This window comes from Diceros bicornis, chromosome 18 (genome assembly GCF_020826845.1).
Source record: "Diceros bicornis minor isolate mBicDic1 chromosome 18, mDicBic1.mat.cur, whole genome shotgun sequence".
Lineage (NCBI taxonomy): Eukaryota > Metazoa > Chordata > Mammalia > Perissodactyla > Rhinocerotidae > Diceros > Diceros bicornis.
The window spans coordinates 17,853,229-17,881,115 of record NC_080757.1 but is presented as its reverse complement, the minus strand read 5'-3'; the positions used below and the strand labels follow the sequence as shown (position 1 = coordinate 17,881,115).

Genomic DNA, 27,887 nt, shown 5'->3' with positions numbered 1-27,887 from the left:
ATAACTCAGTTAGTTGGAGCTTTTATTTGGTTGATTTTGTAAGTTAGGCCAAGCTCCTGGTTTCTGCCTGCACTTGTTTCACTGCTACATTCTGTATCCTCTTGTGCCAGATGTCTCAAAAATATGTCTCCGGTAGAAAGAAGGAACAGAAGTCAGACCAATACAAATCCAGCACAGGAAAGCATGGTGTGCCTGAAGCATCATTTTTAGATTCCCTTAGCCAAGGCATTAACTATGTGCCATGTGGAAATCACTGTGCTAGGCACTGTGGCGAATGTAAAAGATGCATAAGAGAAAGTTTTGGGCCTTTCAACAGTCATTTTATGAATTTAAACAATATATTTTAGAAGTTGCCACATTAGTCACGCGATAAGCCAAATCAAGGATGGTGAAGAAAAGGAAAGATGGTCAGGATGCCCAGTTTTCCCTCCAGAGCTGGACTATGAACTTAGTTGTGTCCACAGACAACAGTGGCATTGTCCTGACTGTTGAAGAGATGGTGACACCAGGGAATCCTGTATCTGCCCCTAGTCTCAGCACAGATAATTTGCCAGGCCCTCCAAGCACTTTACATAAATTATCTCATTTAATTCTAACAACTCTCTGAGACAGGTACTATTATTATCTGCATTTTACAGATGGGGGAAGTGAGGCTCAGAGAAGTGGAGTCACACAGCTAGTAAGTGGTAGAGCTGGGACTCTGACCCAGGCTTTCTGAACCTTGAGCCCAAGTTCTTTTAATGATGCTGAGCCCTGATTCTGGAGGTCAGAGAGCGTCCTCTAAAGAGCATAGTCTGATGCCCACATCAAAATCACAGGGTCAAGAAACTGGGATTGTAGTTATCTCTGGCAGGTGATGGCTGGGAGGGTGAGTAGCGACTGGAAGAGCTGGGAGGGGGTAGTTGGCGGAAGGTGGAATTAGTGGAGGCGAGTCGTAATATTCCATTTCTTGATCTAGGTGCAGGTTACACAATTCTTGACGTATGAACACTTCAGTTTGTGAAAATTCATCAAGATATACATGAAAGTGCAAAATAAATGCACTTTTCTGTATGTATATCTTATTTCAATAAAAGTATAATGTACAAAGCACATAAGTGCTCCGTAACTGTCTTTATGCCAAGCTCCTAGCAGTCTTGCAACAGGAAGAGCAACTCTTAATAATAGCACAGGAAAACTTTTCCCTTCATTGACACAGGTTTACTGAGGATTTGGATCACCTAATTCCAGTATCTTGCTCCTCTTTTAACAGAAGGCTAGCCAAGAATTTCACCGAACAGAAGTTAATTGTGTTGTAACTGAGTTATCAAATGCATACAGTCAACTCATGATTCTAGTCAATCTCACATTTTATCTGCTCTTCAAGGCAACAGATGTTACAGATGTTGCAGAGTGGAGCTCTGATTTGGAGGTACAAAATTAGCACAGCTAAAGGTACAATAGTGGTTCTTAACTCTTAATTCACATTAGAATAATCCTGGGAACATTCTAAAAATTCCCCATACCTAGGTCCCACTCACAGAGATCCTGATTTAACTGGGGTGAGACTGTTATTAAATTATTTTAAGATGATCAGGTGATTCTAACGTGCAGCCTCCATGAGAACTGCTTAGTTAAGTAAGGCTAATTTTTAAAATAGGCTTTGTATCCAAGATTACTACAAATCTCATTTCTCCTCAAATAAATCACTTAAGAGGGTAAAATTTTTAAAAAAAGAAAAGTTGAAAATTATTTCCTATTTGTTATTCTAGGATAATAGTCAAGCTATGCTTTCTTATACCTTATTCTGGAACAAAGAAAAATAAGTTAATATCACAGGAGATTTCTAGAGGTATAATCATTTGGATCAGACTCCCTTCTAAAGGAAAAATTAGGAACACTGTTCAGAGTGAAACTATGTTTTTGCCACCAGCAACACTTTTATCCCCTTTTCTGACCAGGTGCCCTAATCAGCAATCACTTTACTATGCAGCAGAGATGATGCAGAAACAATTCAAATAATCTTGAACTCTGATGGGACAGCTGTTTGCTATCGGCTAACTGGCCATTTGAAATTCAAAATAAAACCCACATCTCCTTAGCAACAAATTTCCCTTTCTTTTTCTTTTTATATTTGTGTATGTGGCTAGTGCAATGGTGTCTCTGCAAATGAGTCTGAAAAAAGAAAAAAAAAATACACACAGTACTGAGAGCTGAAAAGATGAGGGTAAAGAAATACAAATCATCAGAAATGACCCAATGCGCAGGCTATTGGCCTACACACACGACCACTACCTTCCAGCCAACCAATTTGTTAACATTGTATCTGTTTATCTACCAGCATTTTGTGCTCACAATCTCTAGAGATTTACAAAAGTAGATTTAACAAGGACAGCAGTTTTGCCTTCCTAATTGTAGTTTTACTTTCTGAGCTAACAAATCATTCATTGTTTTGATCATCCATACACCATATTCTAAGACCTAAAACATAACATGAAAAACAGGATGCTTCAGAAGAATCCTGAAGATTAAAGGACCTTCTAACTTCAATCCATAGGTTGGTTACTCCATAGCAGGCCTTGAATTAGGGCTTATTTTAATGCTAATAATTTTTTTAAATCTTAAATCCTTCATCTGGAACTTAGTATTCAGTTCAATATTCTCTCTCCAAAGCCATTCTCCCACCCCACAAAATGACTGCATGTGAAAACCTCCACAGAAGCTGCCATCTAGAAGGATACTGTTGTATTCTGAGACACCTGTCCTGCCCTAGAAGAGTATGCAAATCTATGGCTTAAAAATGTATTCTAAACCAAATAATTCTTACCTTTTAGATTTTCATTACTTTTCATCTGCCATCTCCACATTCGACTCTAGAGTGGCTTTTTTTTTCCTTTAATAACAAAATGCTAACACTCCTTCCTCTCACTGGGCTATTCCAACATAAGAGCTGTTTTGATTGCACAGAGGGAAAATGCCTTCCCTATAAGGATATAATATTCTAGCAAAGGAATGAAATAGACCATAAAAATAGTAAGACCACTTATATGCATCCCTCTTCCTGTTTGGTAGGGTGGGGGTGGAGTCAGAAGAACAGGGAAATGAGACAAAGAAGTTGTATTCTTAGGAAATAAACTAACATAACAAGCATTTTCCCGACTTCCAGGCTGGGAAAGAAAGAACCCTACAATGGTAATGAATCCGGTTGTTTCTAGCTGAACCCCCACAAGCGCAATAATTGGAATCCCAGCTCATGCAGAGCTTTTTCTCCTTTAAGGGAAGACAGCAGTAGGTATCTGGACAGGGAATGGAGAGGACCCTCAGGAGCCAACCTGCTCTAGTCACTGCCTATATTCTTTCTCATATGGAGCCAAAGTGAAACCCCTGTAGCTAGGGCCAGTATCTCCTTCCTCTGTGACCTCTTCCAGTCACACTGTCACCCTCCTCTGGGGCAGGCAGTCCCTCTTCCCATTATGGAGGACTCCAACAACCCTGTGCACAGCAGAGGGAGCAAGTAGCTGCTTCTACCCTTTAACTGGTTCCCTAGAGGCTGAGTGGGACCAGAGAAGGGACAGGAACCTCTCTACACTCCTCCCCTCTCTTCTGGGAAAGCCCCAGAAGATCTAAGGCAGCTAGCCCTCTTCCAGAGAGTCATCCCTTCTTTGCCTCCAGCCAAATTTCTTTCCACTCATCCACTGATTTCTTCTCTTCTCCCCATGTACGGCATATGAATGATTTTCTCCTCTCCTTTTTATGGCTTTCTATAAATATCCATAAAATTAATTTGTTGAAACATAGATTATGCATTCTCCTAGGGTAGATTATTTTTTTAATTTCAGCTTCATCGAGGTATAATCGACAAAATTTTAAGGTATTTAAAGTGTACATCCTGATTTGATATACCTTACACTGTGAAAGGATTCCCCTCATTTGGTTAATTAACATAACCATCACCTCACATATTTACCTTTTTGTATGTCTGTCTGAGAACGTTTAAGTTCTGCTCTTTTAGCAAATTTCAATTATACAATATAGTGTTATCAACTATAGCCACCATGTTTTACATTAGATCCTCAGACCTTATTCATCTTATAGGTCAATGTTTGCGTTTAGGATAGATTCTACATTTTATGCCTAACCGCACAGCCCTGGGCCAGGTGATTTACACACGACAGTCAATCAATGGTTGGTGAATGAATGAATGCATGCTTAAGTGAATGAATGAATATAGCTAACCAAAGTTCATATTTCTGTTACCCTAAGATTGAAGAGAAAGTTCTTCAGTAATTGACTATCTTCTATTCTTCACAACAGTTAACTTCTATTTCAAATAGTTATCAAGATCCCATACCACTTCCTTTGAAGAAAACTCAAAGTGGGGATTTTAATCAGTTTGCTCACCAAATAATTTTGTTTTCAAGTTTAAGCCTTCAAATTGCGGAGGAGCTCTTCAATCTCCTTGGACGTGGGGGTGGGAATGGGGAGCTGAGAAAAAAGTGTGGGAAATTCTCCCTGAGCAAACAAAACAGGAGGAGGATCCAATATCTTTATTTTATTTTATTTTTAATTTTATTTATTTATTTATTTTTCCCCCAAAGCCCCAGTAGATAGTTGTATGTCATAGTTGCACATCCTTCTAGTTGCTGTATGTGGGATGCGGCCTCAGCATGGCCATAGAAGCGGTACGGCCGTGCGCGCCCAGGATCCAAACCCAGGCCGCCAGCAGCGGAGCGCGCGCACTTAACCGCTAAGCCACGGGGTCGGCCCCTTCCAATATCTTTAAAAAGCCAGCCAAGTACATGTAACCACTTTTGCCTCATGAAGAGGAAAAGAAGACAACAAACCTGACTTAAATGAATAAAAGCTTTGGCAAGAAAATAAAGGAATCCAGAGTAATCTGCAAATACATATACCCAACTAACTGTTTCTAAGGGAGAAAACCATTAAAACAAGATGTCCCCACATGTCCAATTTCATAAAAATATTCATGTGGATTGCCATGTCTCTTTCAGACAAAAATCAGCCAAAACAATAAGCCAGTCCAAGTCCAGAGGACACCACTGCAGACTGAATAAAACAATCTTGTAGGATACTAACATAAGGAGACTGGTACACATTCCATCGATGATGATGTTGCCTGCTGATAATGAGCTCACCGAGGGCTGTCAGCTGAGGTATGATGTCACACTGCCCCTCCTTCTCACACAACACTGGGCAAAGAATATAACCTTCCCACCCTCATTTTGTCATCTGTAAAATGTTGATAATAAATGAGTGTTCATGTGAATTCATCAGTTACTGTTTTTAAGCACTAAGGAAATGAGCACCACTCCAGCTATTAATGAGTCACAGTAACTGACTTAATGTCATTCCAGACTCTGTTCATCAATGCCGAATGAAGTGCAACCAGGAAAATCAATATAACAGTTGAATAAGGTCCTAAAACAGTGATCACCTTCATTGTGCCATGAAGGTGAAGTAAAGAAGACAGTTTAAGAGCAGGCCATATTATGGTGATATACTTGAGAGGCACAGCTTACTTCGAGAGAGTTTCCATTGGTGAAACTTCCAATAACCATATAGTGTGCCTAATATACACAATAAACATCCTGAAATAGACAGAACCCAGATGTTATCAAGGTTTGTAGAACCTAGTTTTAGCCATGGCTAGAGAGGGCAGTTACTATCCTGCTGGAAGAGATATTTAAATTTTTAAAAAGTCAATTTAAGTCATTCTCTAACTTCAGCCTGATTCTGTGGGTAATCTATAATAATTCAGCAACTATGTGGGAGTCAGATGAGATAAATAAAATTTATAACATCTCACGAAAGGTAGTTAGATAGTTCTACATTTGAGATGATCTGGCTGACTCTCCAGTCCAGTAATTATAACACTATTTGGTTTAACGTTATCAACAGCTAGAATGTTAGGTCTATTATGTGGGGAATAAAGGTCCACTGGCAGCACCAATACCAAGCAGTTGCCACAGGGAAAAGGATACTATCAACCATAAAAAAAATTCAAAAACAATCATATTCCTTATCGAGAGAGACTCACTCAAGGTTCCAAGGTGCAACATTTTTCTACTTTGATAGATATGCTTTCAGTGGACCATACAAATATACCATACTATTTATATGTATATATGCTCACCCAAGTCACTTATTTGCCTTCCCAGACTATTTGGCTGAGTGAGGCCAAACAGATGAAATAGGCACTATTCCAGTTGCATTTAAGAACCAAATTTACCCAAAAACCTTTCATTTGAATCACCGAAGTCTGTATAAAAACATATACCTACGTACATTGGAATCACTAAAGATTTCTGATTCTTCACATTCACAGCAAAGTAATGCTGCTGATTCACTGTCTTCCAAATGAGAGCTCTGTAATACAAACAAGATCATTTCAGAGATCCAGACGAATGGGGCCATAAGCATGAGGGAAAAAGCCAGCAGAAATCACTGAGTCAGTGTTAGCTCATAGGTGAGAAGCTGCAATTCTGATTAGTGATGGCTATTTTGGAGAAAATCAAGCCAACAAGGTGATTGGTTAGGTGATTGGAAAATTGATTGAGGAATGTTTGATTAGCTGAAGCATTTTCTGTGGTTTCCAATTTGGGCAATGGGCTGTCCTTTTTCTAACCCTTCGTAGTATATACTCTGGACTCTTCCCAGATTGGGTAGGTTTGTATTCATCTATCCTCATATCCAAAGGTACGTATTTGACATGATTGTTTAGAGATAGGCTTTAGAATAACATAGGACGTGATTGGGAAATCTAACCATTAGCCTGGCCTCATTAGCCCTCGGCTGACAAGCATTTAAAAGAACAGCCAAAAGACATTCTCTACCCAAGTCTCCCTGACAGATGCTAGAAAACAATTTAAAACCTCTCTTCCACTCTCCAATCTCTTTTTCAAAATCTGTATAGAAGACAGATAAGGAAAACGAAACAAAGGAGTGAAACAATTAGCTGGTAACACAAGAGTATTTTTCCCTTATAACTAACAACAACACAAAAAAGAGAAGAGCAAAACCTCCAACTCTGACCCATTAAGTTCCATTCAAATGTTTGCTGTTTGGCTAACAGCTGCTAGAAACTGAGCTATCCCTTCATAGAGATGTATATGCTCTGTCATCAAAACTTCTCACTACCATATGATCCAGCAATCCCACTCCTGGGAGTAAATCCAGAAAAATTGAAATCAGGATCTCGAAGAGATATCTGCACTCCCACGTTCACTGCAGCATTATTCACAACAGCCAAGATGTGGAAACAACCCAACTGTTCACTGACAGACAAATGCATAAAGAAAATGTGGTATATACATACAATGGAATATTATTCAGCCTTAAAAAAGAAGGAAATCCCATCATATATGAAAACATAGATGAGCCTGGAGGACATTAAGCTAAGTGAAATAAGCCAGTCACAGAAGGGCAAATACTGCATGATTCCACTTATTTGAGGTATCCAAAATAATCAAACTCACAGTAGCAGAGAGTAGAATGGTAGTTACCAGAGGCTGAGGGGGAAGAAGAAATGGGGAGTTGTTGTTTAATGGGTATAAAGTTTCAGATATGCAAGATGGGTAAATTTTAGAGATCTGCTGTACAACATAGTACCTACTGTTAACAATACTCTACTGTGCATTTAAAATTTTTGTTAAGAGGGTAGATCTCATTTTAAATATTCCTATCACAAAACAAACAAACAACAACAAAAAAACCCAAAGGGGCACACGCAAACTTTTGGACGTGCTAGGTATGATTATTACCTTGATTATAGTGATGATTTCACAGGTATATGTATGTGTCCAAACTCATCAAATTGTATACATTAATTATGTGTAGTTTTTTGGTATAATCAATTATATCTCAATAAAGCTGTTAAACAAAAAACTTCTCACTACCAGTGGCTGAAACTTAATCATACATAAGTACTCTATGGCTATCCTAGTTGATTCCTACTTTGATTTTTTCAAAGCTGAGGCTGTGTTTCAACCTGCAGAATCCCGGCAGAGATTAATTAGAGTACAAATAGATTTAAATGAAAGAAAGTAAAGCTCCCAGTTACTATTTCTGGTAACTGCCTTCTCCTGGTTTACTTCCTTCTTACTTTTTTCCTACCCTGATCCTTTGCCTACTTTTGGTTTTCCTTCTTATAACCAAGCCTCATCTTCCATCATCCCTCCCTTTTCTTCTTTTAGAAAATAAACAGAAATAACCAAATGTTTAAAATCACTTTTTAAATCCTGCAAATGCAAAGTTTCTTTATTCCTTACTCCCTTGCATTTTGGAAGTGGAAAAAAATAAGAACATTTACTGTCTTTTTTTTTAATCAGTCTACAAGATACTTGAAGACTTCTAAAAGTCATATTAGAAAATCTAAAGCCTTAATAAATAACAAATAAAATATTTGAAGGAATTAATAAGGTAGAGCTCAAAGCTGCTTTCAATTTTCCCAAATTCTCATATCACAACAGATGATAATATAGATAATATTAAGCCTATCAAAAGTGGCTTGTCAGGGCCAGCCTGGTGGCATAGCGGTTAAGCTTGCACACTCCGCTTCAGCAGTCTGGGGTTCGCAGGTTCAGATCCTGGGCATGGACTGACACACTGGTTATCAAGCCATGCTGTGGTGGCGTCCCATATAAAGTAGAGTAAGATGGGCACAGATGTTAGCCCAGGGCCAATCTTCCTCAGCAAAAAAAGAGGAGGATTGGCAACAGATGGTAGCTCAGGGCTAATCTTCCTCAAAAAAGGGGGGGGGGGGCTTGTAACTGACACAGTGTATACAAACTGAAAAGAGAAAAGTAGAAGTTAATTAATCCAAATTACACTAGTTAAGATTTTAAAGTTTTCATTCTTATAAATATTTCAGCATGTTTATCCGCGCTCTTTCGAAATGACCTTTGAAGAAAGAGGTCTTGTAATGACACTTGCATTCCTAAAGTTATTTTAAGACTTTACTGCATACTTATTAATTAAATAAGATACAAGGTATCAATTTAAGTGTGCTGGTAGCATTAAAAATAATTGGTTCACGGAACAAGTATTTACTTGCAACCAACATATTTAGTTCTAAATTAAATTCTAAGAATCCTAAAGGAAGACAAAGGACATTTCAAATTCTTTCCTCTGTCTTCTAAGGTATTTGGTCATTCCAATTCCTGAGTTGTTCCTGGGTTCTGCAGAGTGAACTGTCTTGCTTATGACTACAAAGGACTTATTCCAAGAATGAATGTTTAGGAACTCTATTAATATAATTTAACATATTATTACATCAAGTGAGAAAAACTAGAATATTATCTAAATAGATGCTAAAAGATATTTGATAAAATTAACAGTCCTATTTTGTTTCAAACATTTTACTAGGAATAAAAGATGCTTCCTTAACTTACTCCCTACGTGGGCTTTTATATACAGTACCTCTCAGGTTGGCAGGCCCTAACCCGGTCTTGCCTGAATTTCATATTGTAGAAAGTCCTCCAATGTTTCTTCTAGCATGAGGATGATGATCATCTCCAGTTTGTTGTGCAAGTATCAATTCTCTTTTCTCTTCTCTCTCTTCCTTCTTTCCCTTCGTCCATCCCTCCCTCCCTTTCTTTCTTAATGTCCCTTTGGCCATTTCAGTACGAATTTTGAAGATGATAAAGTCAAACTTACATTCTTGCATTGGAAGTACAAAGCCCAAATCTTAAGTAAACTGAGTTCATATCCTGGTTCTGCCACTTACTAGCCATGTGATGTTGAACACATTACTTAATCTCTCTGAGCTCAGTTTCCTCATCCATAAAAATTGGCACAACAATAACATCCATCTAATAGGGTCACTGGAAAGATTGTATGAGAGATAATATAAGAAAAGCAGTTAGCATGACTTGGCTACTGATGTTACTACTACTACTGCTGCTGCTTATAATAATAATACTGCTAATAATAATAATATTTATTATTATAGTAATAATCATCTCCTTAGATGTAAAAGGCTTAAATGGAAAAAGTTTACACATTTGGGTTAAATTCTCTAAGAAACTTTTGCCATCTAGAGAAATTTTGCTCCTAAAAAATTATGTGTTTCACTTCTAAATAGAAACAAATTTGCATTCCCTACATAACCCTGAAGTATTGAGCTCACAATGAGTCATTCATTACCATTTATTGTACCCCAACTATGTCCTAAGCACTTTTCTGGGTGCTGAATTAGCTACAGTAAAACTGCAAACAGAAGGGGAAAGATAACTGAACAGGTTCCAAAAATAGTTTTTTGTTTTTTTTTTTTATGGAGAAGCAAAAACCACAAAGATAAGGATATGGCTCTGTGGAAACACGCCCCTTTGGCAAGTACTGTTTCGAGAAAAACAGGGGCTAAGAGTGTTGTAAGGAATTATAAGGAAAACACATCCATATATAACAAGAAGTTTCAATTCAGAACAGCTTCTAAGCAACAATTATAGCAATAAAATGTTGCAATCTTTATATGGAATGCACGGTGCAAGGACTCATGTACTAAGAAGGATGTTCTGAAGAGTGTTAAAATCTAACTTGTGCAGTTACCTAACAATTTGCAAGCAGAAGTCCTAAGAAATAATCCCACAAGAGTCAAAACCTGTTGCTACTGTTAAGTCTCTTTTATTCTATTCTTGTTACAGGTTATGTGATTTTAAGAAGCAGAAAACATTGACTATTTCTTTTGTCTTTCCTTTTTTCCTCCATCTTTTCTCTTCCCAACTTTTTTGGGTGTTCTAAGTGAATACATTTCAGTTGTTCTTAAAGAAACTTAGAGATTTTGAAAATATCTATTAGACATCAAACAATAAAATTATTACGTGTACCCTAAAGCCTGATGATCACTTTGAGACTAAGAGCTTTAACCCTTTAAAGGCCAAGACACGAAGTAGGTTTTATTTATCCTGACACTTAGGTGTAACTGGATTGACAAAGCAATCTCTTAGCCTAAGGATGACCCAATTGGGAAAACTCTCTGCAGTCCCTAATGCCAAGCTACATACTTAAAAACCATTCTTGGGTTGGCCTGGTGGCATAGTGATTAAGTTCGTGCGCTCCTCTTTGGCGGCCCGGGGTTTGTGGGTTTGGATCCCCGGTGCGGACCTACACACCACTCATCAAGCCATGCTGTGGTGGTGTCCCACATACAAAACAGAGGAAGACTGGCACATATGTTAGCTCAGGGACCATCTTCCTCAAGCAAAAAGAGGAAGACTGGCAACAGATGTTAGCTCAGGGCCAATCTTCCTCATACACACACACACACACACACACACACACACACACACACACACACCCCACCATTCTTTCTTTTTCTTCTTCTGTTTTTTATTACATTCCCATAACATATTTATTTTATAATTGGAAGTGTGTACCTTTTGACTTCCTTCACCCATTTCACCCACCTCTTGCCTCTGGTAACCACCAATCTATTCTCTATGAGATTGGTAAAAACCATTATTTCAGTATGTAATATTTGCATGTGGTAAACAAGATTCAGAAGGTGTCAAAGAGCATTTAAGTTTTCCTCCCATCCCTGTCCCTCCACCTCCTAGTGCTATACAACTGCATTCCCATAAGTAATCACTATGCCAGTTTCTTAGGTATCTTTTCAGAGATATTCTGTGTACATACAAGCATTACATGTGTATATATCCTTTCTCTAAGATATACAATGGAAACACACTACATCTATTTTTCAGTCATTGTCTTTTTATTTATTTTTGTGAGGAGATCAGCCCTGTGCTAACATCTGCCAATCCTCCTCTTTTTTTGCTGAGGAAGACTGGCCCTGGGCTAATATCCGTGCCCATCTTTCTCTACTTTATATGGGATGCCCCCACGGCATGGCTTGCCAAGCAGTGCATCGGTGCGTGCCTGGGATCCGAACCGGTGAACCCTGGGCCACCACAGCGGAGCGTGCACACTTAACCACTTGCACCACCGGGCCGGTCCCAGTCATTGCCTTTTTAATTTAATATCTTTGTTTCACTATTTAAAAAAATTTTTTTTTTTTTTGTGAGGAAGATTAGCCCTGAGCTAACATCCAATGCCAATCCTCCTCTTTTTGCTGAGGAAGATTGGTCCTGGGCTAACATCTGTGCCCATCTTTCTCTACTTTATATGGGATGCCACCACAGCATGGCTTGACAAGTGGTGCATCAGTGCGCACCCAGGATCTGAACCCACGAACCCCAGGCAGCCAAAGCAGAGCGTGTGCACTTAACTGCTATGCCACCGGGCCAGTCCCTAAAATTTTTAATTATGGTAAAATAACATAACATAAAATTTATCATCTTAACTATTTCAAGTGTAGAGTTCCTTAGTGTTAAGCATATTCACACTGTAATTCAACCAATCTCCAGAACATTTTCATCTTGCAAAACTAAAACTCTATATGCATTAAAAAACTCATTTTCAGGGCCGCCCTGGTGGCGTAGCAGTTAGGTGTGTGCCCTACGCTTTGGCGGCCCAGGGTTCACAGGTTCGGATCCTTGTCAAGCCATGCTGTGGCGGCGTCCCATATAAAGTAGAGGAAGATGGGCACAGATGTTAGCCCAGGGCCAGTCTTTCTCAGCAAAAAGAGGAGGATTGGTATGGATGTTAGCTCAGGGCTATCTTCCTCACAAAAAAAAAAAAAAATTTCCTTCCCTTTTAAGGCTGAATAATAGTCCGTTGTACGTATATACCACATTTTTATTTATTTATTTATTTATTTATTTATTTTTATCCATTCATCTGTCAATGGACATTTATTTTACTATTTTTGATCACTGCCAAATATTCCATTGTATAGATGTTCCACAATTCAGTTAATCAGTCTCTTATTAACAGATTCAGGTTACTTGTAATTGTATTCATTTTCTAATTTGCTGTAACAAATTACCAAAGACTTGGTGGATTGAACAACATAAGTTTATTATTTTACAGTTCTAGAGGTCAGGAGTCCCCAAATTAAAGTGGTGGCAGAGCCATATGCCTTCTAGAAGCTCAAGGGGAGTGTCATGGGCTGAATTATGTCTCCCCCAAATTTTTATGTTGAGGTACCTCATAATGTGCTTATCTGGAGATATGATCTTTAAAGAGATAATTAAATGAAAATGAGGTTATTAGGGTGGGCTCTAATCTAATATGACTGGCGTCCTTATAAGAGGCAGAGATCAGGATACAGGCACACCCAGGGGAAAGACCATGTGAAGACTGAAGGAGAAGATAGACATCTACAAGCCAAGGAGAGAGGCTTCAGAAAAAATCAACCCTGCCAACACCTTGATCTCTGACTTCTAGCCTTCAGAACTGTGAGAAAATAAATTTATGTTGTTTAAGCCACCAGTCTATGGTACTTGTTATGGCAGCCCTAATAAACTAATACAGGGAGAATCCATTTCCTTGCCTTTTCCAGCATCTAAAGACCACCTGCATTCCTTGGCTTGTGGCCCCCTTCCTCCATCTTTAAAGTCAGCAAAGGTGGGTTGAGTTTTTCTCATGTCGTATCAATCCAACCTCCTCTTTGTCTCCCTCTTCCACTTCTAAAGACTCTTGTGATTACATTGCCCCCTATTCTGATAATCCAGGATAATCTGCCTATTTTAAAGTCATTTGACTAGCAACTTTCTTCTCCAAACTTAATTCTCCCCTTTACCATGTAACATAATATATTCACAGGTTCACAGGGGATTAAGATAAGGACTCTACTCTTTTGGGGGGCCATTATTCTGGCTACCATAGAATCTTCTTGTCTACAGGTTTTACTGGGGAAAACAATTGCTTTTCAGAATCCAATTTTCATACCAGTATAGTGCGAAGCACAAAATTAAGTGACCAAGCAATACTATAGCTATATACTTTGCATATAAAGAGTACCCTAGGGCCGGCCCCGTGGCTTAGCGGTTAAGTGCGTGTGCTCCGCTGCTGGTGGCCCAGGTTCAGATCCTGGGCTCGCACCGACGCACCGCTTCTCCGGCCATGCTGAGGCCGCGTCCCGCACACAGCAACTAGAAGGATGTGCAGCTATGACATACAACTATCTCCCGGGGCTTTGGGGGAAAAAATAAATAAATAAAAATTAAAAAAAAAAAAAAGAGTACCCTAAAAACTTAGTAGCAGCAGCAGAATGTTTGAAATTGCTTTTTCTGGATGATGAACTGGATTTGATCCAACCATAGTATTTCACACTGGCCTCTTTGTAATCAATGGTATAGATCTACAAGATAACTGGCTAATATTAAGGATATAATCTACGGCCAGTGAAGGACAGCAATAATTAGACTGAGTCAACATGAAAGTTTAAATCAGGACGAATTGGTGGTTCCTTCTTCTAGGCATCCACAGTTCCTTGCACATATATTTTCTAACCCTTACCTCACTCACCATAATTATTTCTATATATATTGTTTCTCTCCCTCTAGACTGTGAGCTTCTCAACTTGTATCTCTAGGGCCTGGCACAGAATAAGCATTCAACAAATGTTCAGTGAATGAGTAAGTGACTTACCATCAGTTGTTGCAATTCTTCCTTGTTGACAATAACAATAACACAAATTGCAGATGAGTTATATCTTTGTGTATAGGTATGGTTAAGAGACCAATAGTCTTCACTACCCTAAACACATGATATTTGTCCTTTAATTAGTCATAGTAGCAACAGCTCCTACTGAAAAGCCAATTATTACATGAGACACTGCCTCCCTTGGGCTCCAAGTCAACATGGAGGCTTTAAGCCAAAAGATCATCTTCATTTCTCAGAGCTACTTAGCAGGTTGGCTTGTCAGTGCCTGAGGCAGTCCAGGTATTCATGCCACAGTACTCCCTAACTCTGGCTTGCAATTGGCCTATTTCACCTGCAAAGGTATTGCTGCTCTCCACTCTTTGCATGTAACACACTGTCTTATGGTAAACATGACAGGCTTGTTTCTCCACTCACTACTCCCTTCAGAAGGAGCAGGATCTCTCCCTCTAAATCTTATCCATCCTTCAAAGCACCACTCAAATCTCAGAATTTCAGGAAGCTTCAAAATGATGACTTCAGCCTCACTGATCTCCCTCTCCTCTGAGCCTTCATAGCCTTGGTAGGCGTTGGCAAACTACAGCCTGTTTTTATATGGCCAGCAAGCTAAGAATGATTTTCACATTTTTAAAAGGCAAACAAGAATATGCAACAGAGACCATTCGTTGCCAGCAAAGCCTAAAATATTTACTATTAGGCTTTTAACAGGAAAAGTTTGCAGACCCCTGGCCTAGAGCACACAATTCAGCCTAATGATAAATTGCCTAGAACTGTCCATAATCTTTATATGGATCTTAGTTGTATCTCCCTGTAGTATTCTCTCTCTGTTGTCTATCAACAGTCATTTCTCACCTCTCTCACCTACCAGTCCTACCAATGAAGCTAAAAAATGCCATATTCCTGCCTTTTCAGGCTCCCTGGAGGCCAAGACACAGTCATATATCTTAATCCTGGTCAATAAGACCTGAGGGCAAGTCTGCCATGGGCTTGTAGGAAAGATTTTCCACCTTGATAAAAGAGAATTGAGGAAAAAAACCTGCCCTTTCTCTGCTTTTGGATGCAGTGGTGCAAAGATATGATGTCTACAGCTGTGACAGCCATTTTGTGACCTTGAAAGGAGAGTCCCAAGGATAAAAGGGAACATGCTAAGGATGGCAGAGCAGAAAAGATGGAAAGAATCCAGAACTTTGATAACTGCATTGAGCCACTGTCTTGTCTCTAGGCTTCTTATGTTAAAAGTGTCATAGTTTACTCCATTTTTAATATGGTCTTTTGGTACTTTCAATGGAAAGAATCCTAACTCCCTAAGCAGATTTTATGTACTTGGAGAACACATCTTCTATGTCTGCATTTCTACAGCATCCACAGGACTACAAATGTTGGGATCTAATTATTTTATGAGTAATGACTTTGGATAAAACTCATCACCCATAGAGTTTGAAACGATTCCCGAGTGTACAAAAGCAACTGAGGAGGCCAGCTTCTATGAAACTAACTGATGGTCAGCTACCATAATCAGAGCATTTCATATTTGTTACCCCATTTAATACTAAAACAAACCAGTGAAGTTACATACTTCAAAATCATTCATTAGGGGCCAGCCTGGTGGTGTAGCGGTTAAGTGCGCGCGTTCCACTTTGGCGGCCCAGGGTTCGCAGGTTCGGAACCCGGGCGTGCACCGAGGCACCGCTTGTCAAGCCATGCTGTGGCGGCATCCCATATAAAATAGAGGAAGATGGGCACAGATATTAGCCCAGGGCCAATCTTCCTCGGCAAAAAGAGGAGGATTGGCAACAGATGTTAGCTCAGGGCTAATCTTTCTCACCAAAAAAAAAAAAAAAAAAAAAAATCATTCATTAAATGTAAGTGGCAGAACAAGGATTTTAACTCAGGTCTCTTAGATACCAACATTCATACTTTTCCACTATACCTCCCCACCTTCTAAGTCCTTTACTGCAATTAACAATGATAAGATTTAGAGGGGTTTTGCTCCTCCATTTTATTGAAATATAATTGATATATAAAATTGTATTAGTTTAAGATACACAACATAATGATTTGATATATGAATATTTTGCAGATTTAGAGGTTTTGCTTTTAATTCTTTGAACATTCATTTATCTCAGATCCTATACAAATACCACATTACTTGCAATAGCAAATTTACACCCTCAAACAGAGATAATTTGAATTTTTTTTTAAAGCCACCAAACCTTGTCATCTCCTTGAAGGTTTCTTTTTTTTTCCTTCTCTTTTTCTGATATAACCATCTGTCCTACAAGGGCATGTTTCTGAAATAGGAGAAAAATCCCTAAGCAGTGATTCTCAAAGTGTGGTCCCTAGACCACCAGCAGCAGCATCACCTGGGAACTTGTTAGAAATGCAAATTCTTAGGCTCCACCCTAGATATACCAAATCAGAAACTCTGGGGGTAGGGCCCAGAAACTGTTTTTAACAAGCCTGCAGGTGATTCTGATATACACTAAAGTTTGAGAGCCACTGGTCTAAAGTATTTGCATCTTTGGATAGCACTAAAATCACTGCTTTAGAACCAGAATCATACCACTCTTCAACTAGCTCTGATAGCAAAACCAACAAAAGTAGTGTATTGCAAGTGAGATGTACAAGCAGCCATTCACATGCACAGGTTATTCAATTTACATCAAGGGGCACTACCTGTATTTAATGAACACCTATAGAGCATAACTAAGCTGGGTACCATGGTGGATTCTGAAAAGTAATCATATACAGAAGAACACATTAATAAACAAGTAATAAACAAGTTCATAAACACAGGGAAAAGCAAAGAAGTCGGTGGTACATGCTCAATCCTTACTGAAAGCCTACAAAAAGAATGAGAATAAAATTGCAGCAGCAACTCAGAACTTCTAGATCTAGAATCTCAAGATACAAAAGAAAACTTTTAGATTTATGTCTCTAGTTGCTAATTAAGTGGCTCAAAATTGATATGATCCATAGAGAGACTGGTTTGTCTCAATTTAGGCAAACCAAATACCCTATTATTTTCTATTTTTGGTTAGGCTTCTGCTATTAACAAGTTAGCTGCCTTCCCTCCTGTTCTGTGTAGGAGTTAAAAAAAAATCACTTCTGTCAACTTCTCATGAAGTTGACAGAAGCCTGCCTGACAGCAGGCTAGCAAAACAAGGAGGTACAGAAAGCCTAACTCTACGTGCGCTAAAGGCACACAATTCTTGTTGACCCCCCATTTATTTGGTAAATCATCATACATATTATCTTTATGCTCTTTAAAACCTTAGAATTTAATTCTTTATTTCACTCCTCACACCAATGTACAAGAGCTATCTGTGGGTTTTTGTTTTAATATTCTTATCTTCTATTTATTTATTTATTTATTTATTTCTTGCCGAGGAAGATTCGCCCTAAGCTAACATCCGTTGCCAATTGTTCTCTTTTTTTGCTTGAAGAAGATTGGCCCTGAGCTAACATCCATGCCAATCTTCCTCTGTTTTGTATGTGGGACACCACCACAGAATGGCTGGTGAGTGGAGCAGGTCCGCTCCCAGGATTCAAACCCACGAACCTGGGCCACCGAAGCCGAGTGGGCGGAACTTTAATAACCACTTGGCCATAGCGCCGGGCCCTATCTGTGGTTTAAACACAAACATTAATCAGCTCCAACCCTGCCACACAAACACATTTAAAAATTTTTTTGTGTAGCTTAATTTGGAACCTGGGCTATAAAAGTGAATTGGGTTTTAGAGATGCTAATGTGTATACCATGTAATATGACCACTGTATGCTTCTGTAGAGTGTGCAGAGAGGTGAAGCTCAGTTATTCCTTTGGGGAATGCATGTTTGAAGAGCAAAGAGAAGGCTATTTTAGAGAAACTAGGGGAATTCAGAAAACAAGAGGAATTTGAAGACAAGGAGACACTAAGTAAGAAAGGATAGAAAAGCCTCCCTTGGACAATCATCTGCGGATGTGTGCCAGGAAAGAAAGACAAGTGCAGAAAGATTGCTGTTACTGAGATTGAATCCTGAGACATTACCAAGTCAGGTTTCAGGTGATTGTAAAAAGAACAGTTTTTACTTAGAACCAAGGATTAGGCCTATTTCCCAGTAAGTAAAGAGCTTGATTCCTTCTTCAATAAATAAAAGAACTGAAAGATTTAGCTCTAGTACTGGAGGAGGAATCTAGGTTGATTAGCAAGTAAAGCTCGAGATACCTGAAATTAAGGGCTAACAGGCTGAACTAGGAGTAAAATGAGTGACGATTTTGTATTAGTAATTAATTTCCTATTATTATAACATTCTGACCACAAGATGTCTTCACACTGCACAAAGGTCATTTTTGCATTCTAATTAATTAACTGGACTATGAGGAGAGAAGCTGCCCAGAACGAGCTGAAAGGTTGGAAACTTGAGGAATAATCTTTCAAAGAAATTCACTCCCTATTCTCTGAAGAAATAGTTACATCAACCATTAAAACTATCTGAGGAGAACATCACCTGACCTCCTCTCAGGAGCTCTCCTTCCCTGATCCAAATCAAACCATGTGCTAAAAAATCACATTCAGTTTTGGGTATAGTAGAGGTAAAGACTACCGCTCAAGATTCTTGAATTCATAAAACTGTTAGGGTGAGAGAAGCCCAGTTATAGGATCTGCCCTAGTTTGCCTTTTTCTCCCCAGTCACCCACAATTCAGGGGCTGACACCATAGTGAGATTGCCAAGCTCCTTGGGGAAACTCTCATGCAGGCAGGAGACAAGCTGATCGCATAAAATTCAGTTTCCATCAGAGAATTCTAAGAAGGGTCCCTACCAAATATTGGTCATGGGCCTGTGGAGTCCTCACCACTCCCCTCAATAGGGCGAAAAACAGACAGACTTTTCAGTCCCTCTCAACCAGCATTATAGAAAATAACCTGGAAAAGTGGGACTTCATGGAGGGCTAGTGACAGCCCAGGGCTGTCTACAAGTTGAGCAATATCAGGAAATGAACAAAGGGATGAGAGTGGAAGTGTCTCAAGAGATCCCAGACATAAAATAGCAATGCTCCATAGCCAGAGAACAGAGGAGGAAGAGTGTCTAGAGAAAAGAACTCATCAAAGAAAGGGTGCATTTCTCTAAGTTTAGTTTCCACTTGAGGAAAAGGATTTTGGAGATGAATTCAGCAACTGCTTCAAGGGCGAGAGATTTCAGGGGGATGGTCAATACCGATGGGTCTTATCTCCTAAACCACAATTGGAAGACATCATAAGAGCCACTGTGGTGAGAAATTCCCAAAAGCCAAAGTAGTCTAGGGGCTCCAGTGACAAGAGTGTCTCCTACAGCCAAGAATGTTGGTTGCCCAAAATCCAAGTCAACCATGCCTTAAAGCTTGCTGGTGAGTCAAAGCTCAAATATGAGATAGGGCTCCAGTGCCAGCCACAGGGCTGTCCCCTTGCAGTGCTCCTTGACTTCAGGTTGGCTTCTAAGGTCTCAAAGTCCATCTCCCGAGTGTTTCCACAGGGGCCATGGCAGCTTTCCGGTGCTGTGTGTCCTTATGGAGGCCAAAGGGAAACATTTTGGGTCCCTAAGCTTCAGGCCAAAGAGAAGAGCCAGGACAAGTATTTAGCTCCAACTGACAACAGCAAGGATACTAGACTAGAGACTCAAAAGAGGAGAGCATCAAGAAGGCATGCAGGCTCAGGGAACTCACAAGGGAAGAGTCACCCTGCCCAGGCCAGAGGGTTAGCAGAGACCCTTTGTGAACAAGACCCTCTGATTACTTGCCACAGAAAGGAGTTCCTCTGAAAAGCAACTCACAGAAAAGGATGAGTTGCTTTTTTTTTTTTTTTGTGAGGAAGATCAGCCCTGAGCTAACGTCCATGCTAATCCTCCTCTTTTTGCTGAGGAAGACCGGCTCTGAGCTAACATCTATTGCCAATCCTCCTCCTTTTTTTTTCTTTTTCCCCCAAAGTCCCAGTAGATAGTTGCATGTCATAGTTGCACATCCCTCCAGCTGCTGTATGTGGGATGCGGCCTCAGCATGGCCGGACAAGCGGTGCGTCGGTGCGCACCCGGGATGCGAACCCCGGGCCGCCAGCAGCAGAGCGCGCGCACTTAACCACTAAGCCACGGGGCCGGCCCTGAGTTGCTTTTGACAGTGGCTTTTTCTCAAGAACAGAGGCAAAGCGCAGGAAGGTGCCCTACAGAAATCAAAGTCCATGTCAGCCTCTGCACAGAGCCCAGGCGCAGCTGAAACAGAGCTCTTTTCATGAGCAGTAGGGATAGATACTAAAGCACAGGAATTGATGATAGCCATTATCCTAATCCTAGAGAAAAACCTGGAGCTTACACACGGACTTCTTACATGGGACATTAGTCAGCACAAGGAAAAACTCAAGCCCAGGCAGAGACCCTGAGCAAAGCAAAGTGACAAGTGCTACATCCTACAGACATAAGTCAGGTTCTGAGAGCCAGAGTTGTCTGAGCCTGGTCAGGATTGTCAGAAACTGGGATATTCCAGCAGAAAATCTCCTCCTAGGAGGATAATTTCTCCAAAAGAAAATGTTTATTCCATGTAGAGAAAAATCTTGGGTCTCATGTTAACATATCCTCTGAAGAGGAAGGTCTCTGTTTCTCATAACCAAGGAAATTCTTTCTACATATACTAGCTTCTTCTAACTGGGGAAAAAAAGAAAACAAAAAAAAAATATCTGAGCAGCCTTCGACTTGGGAGTTGTCCTAAGCCCACTTTGTTACTCTCACTATTCCCACTGTCTAGGATGGAGAATAAATATTGGTCTGAGAATAACATTGGTATTCTTGGTTGGTAATTAAACCATGTGCATCTTAGAAAATTATGGTTTAAAATATGGTAATTTACTATCATCCCTTTGCCACAACAAAATAATTCCATTAGAAAGGGGACCAGCTCATTAGGAAATGCAATGGAACCTTACAACTTCCAGAAACTTTAAATCTGGACCATATTTTCTGTAAGTCCTCAGATCAATGTTATTAGCTTATGTGGATTTGTCAAAGGAAGGTGGTTAGAAAGATTCAAAGTAAAAATCACCCTACTATAGTAGTTACATTGGGAGTTAAAAAACCTCCACCACCAAAAACCCAACTTTTAGGTACAATTTGAGTAAAAATCAGGCTAAACAGTGTCACAGAATAAAACTTCCTCTGATTAAGTCTCTAATTTCAAATTTGTGAAGCAACATCCTTCTTCAAATAACTGCAAACTGAGATAAATGGATAGATCCCTCTTGTGTTTTGAACCTCTGAATTGTCTGCCTAAAGGATAAGAAACAGTTTCTTATTTTGACAAAAAGGTCACTTGTGGTTAGGGCTCATAAAAGTCCCTTCTCTAAGGACTGTTCATAATTTATATCTAGCCAAGTAATACCACTCACTATACCCAGTTTCCTCAATTCCAAACAATCAAATGAAGAAAGATACTTTTTAATCTTCTTCCTGAAACATTATCTCAGGTTTCTGTGTATGTTTTAGTATTAGAGTTTGAGTGATGAATTTCCTTAGCTAGTTATTTCCCACTTACTCCTAAGTCTATAATGGGCCTGGCAATTTTGAGAACTAGTAAAGAAGCATTGTCATTTCCAGCACTACAGAATCTTACAAAGGAAGTAAGCACTTCCTTTGAAATTTTGAAAGTTTTGGTGTGTCTGAGGGGAACTGGTAGTTATACTCTCTGTCCCACTTGGCCAATGGGCAGCTGGGAATCTCAAGAGGCAGACACTATATTCATGTTCTCCCAGCAAGCTCCTTGGCAACAAACCAGAGTCTTTGAAAGTCCCTCCAAAATTCAGTAATCAAACAGCTTCTACTCATTTTTTCAAACTGCAGGCTGAGACCCATTAACGGTTTGTGAAATCAATTTAGTGGTTTGCAGCAACATAGCTTTTTTTTTTAACTGAATAGAATAGAAAATATCAGAGTATACTGCATGAAGGAAGAGGAAGAATTGTTTCACAAAACTTCTGTTTTAGATATGTATGTGCGTGCAAGACCTACACAGGCATACCAGGTTATAATGTAAAATGTATTTCTTACTGTGGATCTCAGTCACAAGAATTTGAAAACTACTCCTCTAGACTACAAGTTTCATGGGGAAAAAGATCCAGTACACCTAATTCACTCATTACTCTATACCCAACAACTACACCCAGAGCCTGGCATTTAAAATAGGCACCCAATAAATATTTGTTGGTTAACTATTCAATATGCATTCTTTTATTATTAATATTGTTATCCATAAATCAAAATCTGGATTGAATTCAAGTAATCAGAATATCTCTTTTACGTTGGCACTTAAAAAATAACATTTGATTAGTAAGTTTAACAATTCCTCCCTTGCTTGCCCTCTGTTGATGTGCTAAACAAATGGTAGATCCCAGCAGGAAATGAGAGAAGGAAAGGCCTTGGGAACTGACAATCTAAATGATCACCCTCAGGATATATTAGACCAACATGGGCCTATGATCTTATTATGTACATATTCTGACATAATATGCACAGACTTGTACAGTGGGAAAAGCACAGAATTTGCAATCAGAAGACACAGTGACAACTAATGGCTAAATGACCTTGGGCAAATTGTTTTAACCTCTCTGGGCCTAATTTCCTCAACTGGGAAGACCAGTTTGACAACTATAAATGGTTACCAAAAAAATAGGTGTAACTTCTGGAAGAAAATATAGGAGAAAATCTTTGTAGCATTGGGTTAGACAAAGATTTCTTAACGACACAAAAATGAACCACCATTTTTTTTTTTTGAGGAAGATTAGCCCTGAGCTAACATCTGTTGCCAATCCTCCTCTTTTTTGCTGAGGAAGATTGGCTAACATCTGTGCCCATCTTCTTCTACTTTATATGGGACACCGCCACAGCATGGCTTGACAAGTGGTGCATAGGTCCGCACCCTGGATCCGAATGTGTGGGCCACACAAGCGGAGCGCGCCAACTTAACCACTATGCTACCAGGCTGGCCCCAAAGAAAAAATTTATAAAATGGATTTCAACAAAATTAAAAACTTTTGCTCTTTGAAAGAGTCACTTAAGAAAACAAAAGGTAAGCTACAGACTGGGAGAAATATTTGCAAAATATGTCTGACAAAGTACTTGCATACAGAATATATAAAAAATTCTTACAACTAAGTAAGAAGACAAGCATCTTAATAAAATATAGGCAAAATATTTGAATAGACCCTTCACCAAGACAAGACACAGCAAATAAGCACATGAAAAGATGCTAGCCAGGTATACCATTTACTGACGGGAAAATAGATAAAGAAATAAAGTACAGATCATGATATAACAGTAAAGGATGAAAAGAATCCTTTCTAAATTTTTGCCTGGATTGTAAACTATCAATATAGTCAACCCCTTGAGGGCAAGGACAATGTATTTATAGAATAGGAACTCAATTAATGTTTATACTTACTGCATTGTGAATGAGTTTAAAATCATAACGCTACTTAGAATGCCAATCATTAATTTTTTAAAAACTGCAGAGCAGTATTTAGGATGGTAGCAAGTTGAATAAATGAACTTCCTTAGAATTATGTTATTGCCTTGAACTGTCTATGGCAATAAGGAAACAATTTAAAGTGCTGAATTAGTTACTGGCCATCACTGAAAAGTAATCATTACTGAAAGTAATCATTTAGTACTTCCATTGCCATTTTTACTTACATAAAGAAAAATATTTTAAAGTCATCTTACTTAGTAACACAGATCAGAATCTCTCGTCAGCTAACTATGACCTCTATTTCTTTCTAGGTTTAGTTTTTTTTTTGAGAAAGATTGGCCCTGCACTAATATCTGTTGCCAATCTTCCTCTTTTTTTTTTCCCTCAAAGCCCCAGTACATAGATGTGTATCACAGTTGTAGAGTTGTAGCTCTTCTATGTGGGACACCGCCTCAGCATGGCTTGATGGGTGGTGAGTAGGCCAGCGCCCAGGATCTGAACCAGCTAACCCCAAGCCGCCTAAGCAGTATGTGGGAACTTAACTGCTACACCACAGGGCCGGCCCCTAGGTTTAGTTTTTAAGGTTGAACCCTTGGGTCTCATCCTAGCTTTATATCTATTAAAAATAAAACTATACCTTCTCTGTGGCCAAAAACTCTATTTCTAGAAATTTATTGTAATTATGTGAAATGACATTTTTCTAATGTCATTCATTACAGCATTTATTATAATAACAAAAGCCTGGAGACTGGTTAATTAATTATGGTACATCTATGCAATGGAATCCTATCTAGGAATAATAAAAACAATGGAGCTTTTCATGCACCAATATGTAAAATTTCTAAGTTAGAATAAGTGAAAAAAAGTAAGGTACAGAATATTGTGTATAGTGTGGTACCATTAGTGTAAAACAGGAAAGGCAGACATGCATACACACACACACACACACACACACACATATTTGCTTGTCTATGCATAGAGTACTTCTAGAAGGAGACACGTACACAGAAAACTAATAACATTACTTGTACGTGAACAGGGAAACTGGATGGTTGGGAGACAGAAGTAGGAAGACTTTTCACTATATACCTTTTTATAACTTTTTGAACTTTGAATCTTATGAATATATTACGTAGTTTAAAAAATTAAATAAAAAATAAACAATCAAATAATGACAATAAAAGAATTTACTTAGTCTTTTAGTAGTAAGCAAGTCCCAGAAAAAAACAGATTTGATTAACTGACATGTGAGCTAAGACACTGACAAGTGTCACAGAGGCACCTATCTGGGCTTGAGTGAGCACCTTTGGACACCTGGAACACTGATATTATAAACCCAAAATCTGTACATGGAATCATTCAGACACTGATTCAGCAAATTCCTACTGGAATTACCATGCCTTCATTGTCCATTTGATAAACAAAAATAATAGTTTTCTCTTAAAGTTTCTCTTCATTACTTGTAACTTTTACCTCAATACAAAATGAAGAAATAGGATTTCTTATGATGGATATAATACACATGAAGGCTGGGCATTCCCATAGGTCAAAATAGAATCTTCCATGGGTGAACTCTAAGTGCACACAGTATTCTAAATACGACAACATCAGAAGGGGCCAACGAAAGCGGTATCAAGACTTTCTGAAGTTGTGAGATTCCCTTAAGCATTTCTAAAACTTCTCACATAAAAAGGAAGGGAAGCAAAATATGGAATTTTAGGAATGAAACTCTGGCTAACAGGGTTATGGGGCATCTGCAAAGTCACGGGATAGGTCTGACTTTCTCAGAGGGGAGGCTGCATTTTTTTTTTTATATTTCCAACATCTGCTATTAAAATTAGTTCTGCACAAATGTTTGCAGATGCAGAGCAGCTGTCAATTCTGCCTGCATTTTGCCCATTGGTGGATCATGAGCAAGTCACTAAAGTAGGGCTGTTGAATTTTCCATTTGTGTTCCAGAGTTTTCAGAGAACTGGCAAATTTATGTTCTGGGACACTGGATTCAGAATGTTAATATCCTACTGAACACTGGTTGGAGCTTGAAATATTCACAGGAGAATTGAAAGTTTACATCTAGTCTCTCAAGATAAGATTTAAAAATGTACTCTCTTGGAGCCATTTGTAAGCAAATCCTTTTCACGTCAGTGTTGAACAAAGATATATTATTCTCTCTCCATTAATGCTTTCTGATTCATTTGACTTCTTTTTAAGAAATCAGAAAATAAATATGTCCTACTTCGTTAGTTAATCAAAAATGCAAAATAGGGCCGGCCCCATGGCTTAGCAATTAAGTGCGCGCGCTCCGCTACTGGCAGCCTGGGTTCGGATCCCAGGCACGCACGGACGCACCGCTTCTCTGGCGATGCTGAGGCCTCGTCCCACATACAGCAACTAGAAGGATGTGCAACTGTGACATACAACTATCTACTGGGGCTTTGGGGGAAAAAAAAAAGGAGGAGGATTGGCAATAGATGTTAGCTCAGAGCCGGTCTTCCTCAGCAAAAAGAGGAGGATTAGCACGGATGTTAGCTCAGGGCTGATCTTCCTCACACACACACACACAAAAAAAGCAAAATAAAACAAAAAACAATTTACATCTTTCAGACTAGCAAAGTTAAGAGACTATAAATGTTTCCAAAACTGTTAAGGAAAAGAAAAAGAAGAACTCTCATACACCAATGGCTGGCAGTATAAAAAGGTACAAATTTATCTGAAAAGTAATATGACATCATATCAAATATCTTGAAGATGTTCATTACCTTGGACTCAGTAAAGTCCAGAATTTATTTTAAAGAAATAATCAGAAATGTATATAAAGATTTAGGCACAAAATATTCCCTATAGAATTATATATATTGCAACCCAAATGTCCAACAACAGGTAAATAAATTATAGCACATTGAAATGAATATCTTAGTAAAATACAGGGAAACTCTTTATTTTAGCCACATCCTTTAATAAGCCTGATTCATTTTTTAAAAATAGAAAAACAAGAGGCCAGCCCAGTGGCGTAGTAGTTAAGCTTGCGCACTCTGCTTTGGCGGTCCTGGGTTCACAGGTTCGAATCCCAGGCGCGGACATATGCACCGCTCATCAAGCCATGTGTGGCAGCATCCTACATACAAAAAATAGAGGAAGATGGGCACAGATATGAGCTCAGGGCTAATCTTCCTCAGCAAAAAGGGGAAGATTGGTAACAGATGTTAGCTCAGAGCCAATCTTCCTCACCAAAAAAACAAAACAAAACACAGTGATGGAAAGCAGTGGTACATTAGACATGCTTATTTTTTGGTTTTCAAAGTTATGGAAAGGTAAACTGATTTCTTTTGAATTAGGTACATGTTGGTTTTAGACTAATTACAGCTCTGATTCCTGAAAACTGTGAGTTTACAGCTTTAAGTTTGCTTTAGCATCTCACAATAGGCATTGGTAACTATACCCACTGGACATAACTACACAGTACAATATTAGCATGAAGTTTTGGCTCCCATTCAAAAAACAATACAATAGCAACAATAAAAAGCAGTGTGTATTCCTATGCCTAGAACCTACTTCAAAAAGAAAGACCAAATCTCCCTCCCCTTCAAAAAAGTTTAATGATATTTACATAAGGTTAGGCGGGTGCAGGACAACTAAAGAAGGTAGGCAGGCTAGTGCTCTCTTAACATTGGTGATATGGAGCACAGAAGGAGCACTTATAGTGGCAGGTAAAAATTCTTGGTAACCGAAAAGATATTTTTCGGCACGGTAAGGTACAAGTAATAAGACTGAAATGCTTAGTGTTTGAAAGAAGAATTTAAAGAATTTTGGTAAGTTTTAGAGCTACAGGGTTAACAAAACAAGCAAACAAACCAACATGCAAGCAAAACAAAATACCCACACTTACTAATGGGCTACCTAAACAACTTAAGAGAAATGGAAT

At 39.0% G+C, this 27,887-nt stretch overlaps 1 protein-coding gene across 4 annotated transcripts in view; it reads right to left on the bottom strand.

Moving 5' to 3' along the window:
- The window catches only part of SSH2 (slingshot protein phosphatase 2), a 250,320-nt gene that overhangs the window by 180,159 nt on the left and 42,274 nt on the right, over positions 1 to 27,887 (bottom strand). Inside the window, exon 2 of one of the 4 annotated variants that reach the window (XM_058560180.1) lies at positions 6,286 to 6,366. The exons of the other annotated variants lie outside the window; for them this stretch is intronic. Within the exon in view, the coding sequence (XP_058416163.1) occupies positions 6,286 to 6,366 (81 nt within the window). The remainder of the gene's footprint in view (positions 1 to 6,285; positions 6,367 to 27,887) is intronic. 4 annotated transcript variants of the gene reach the window in all.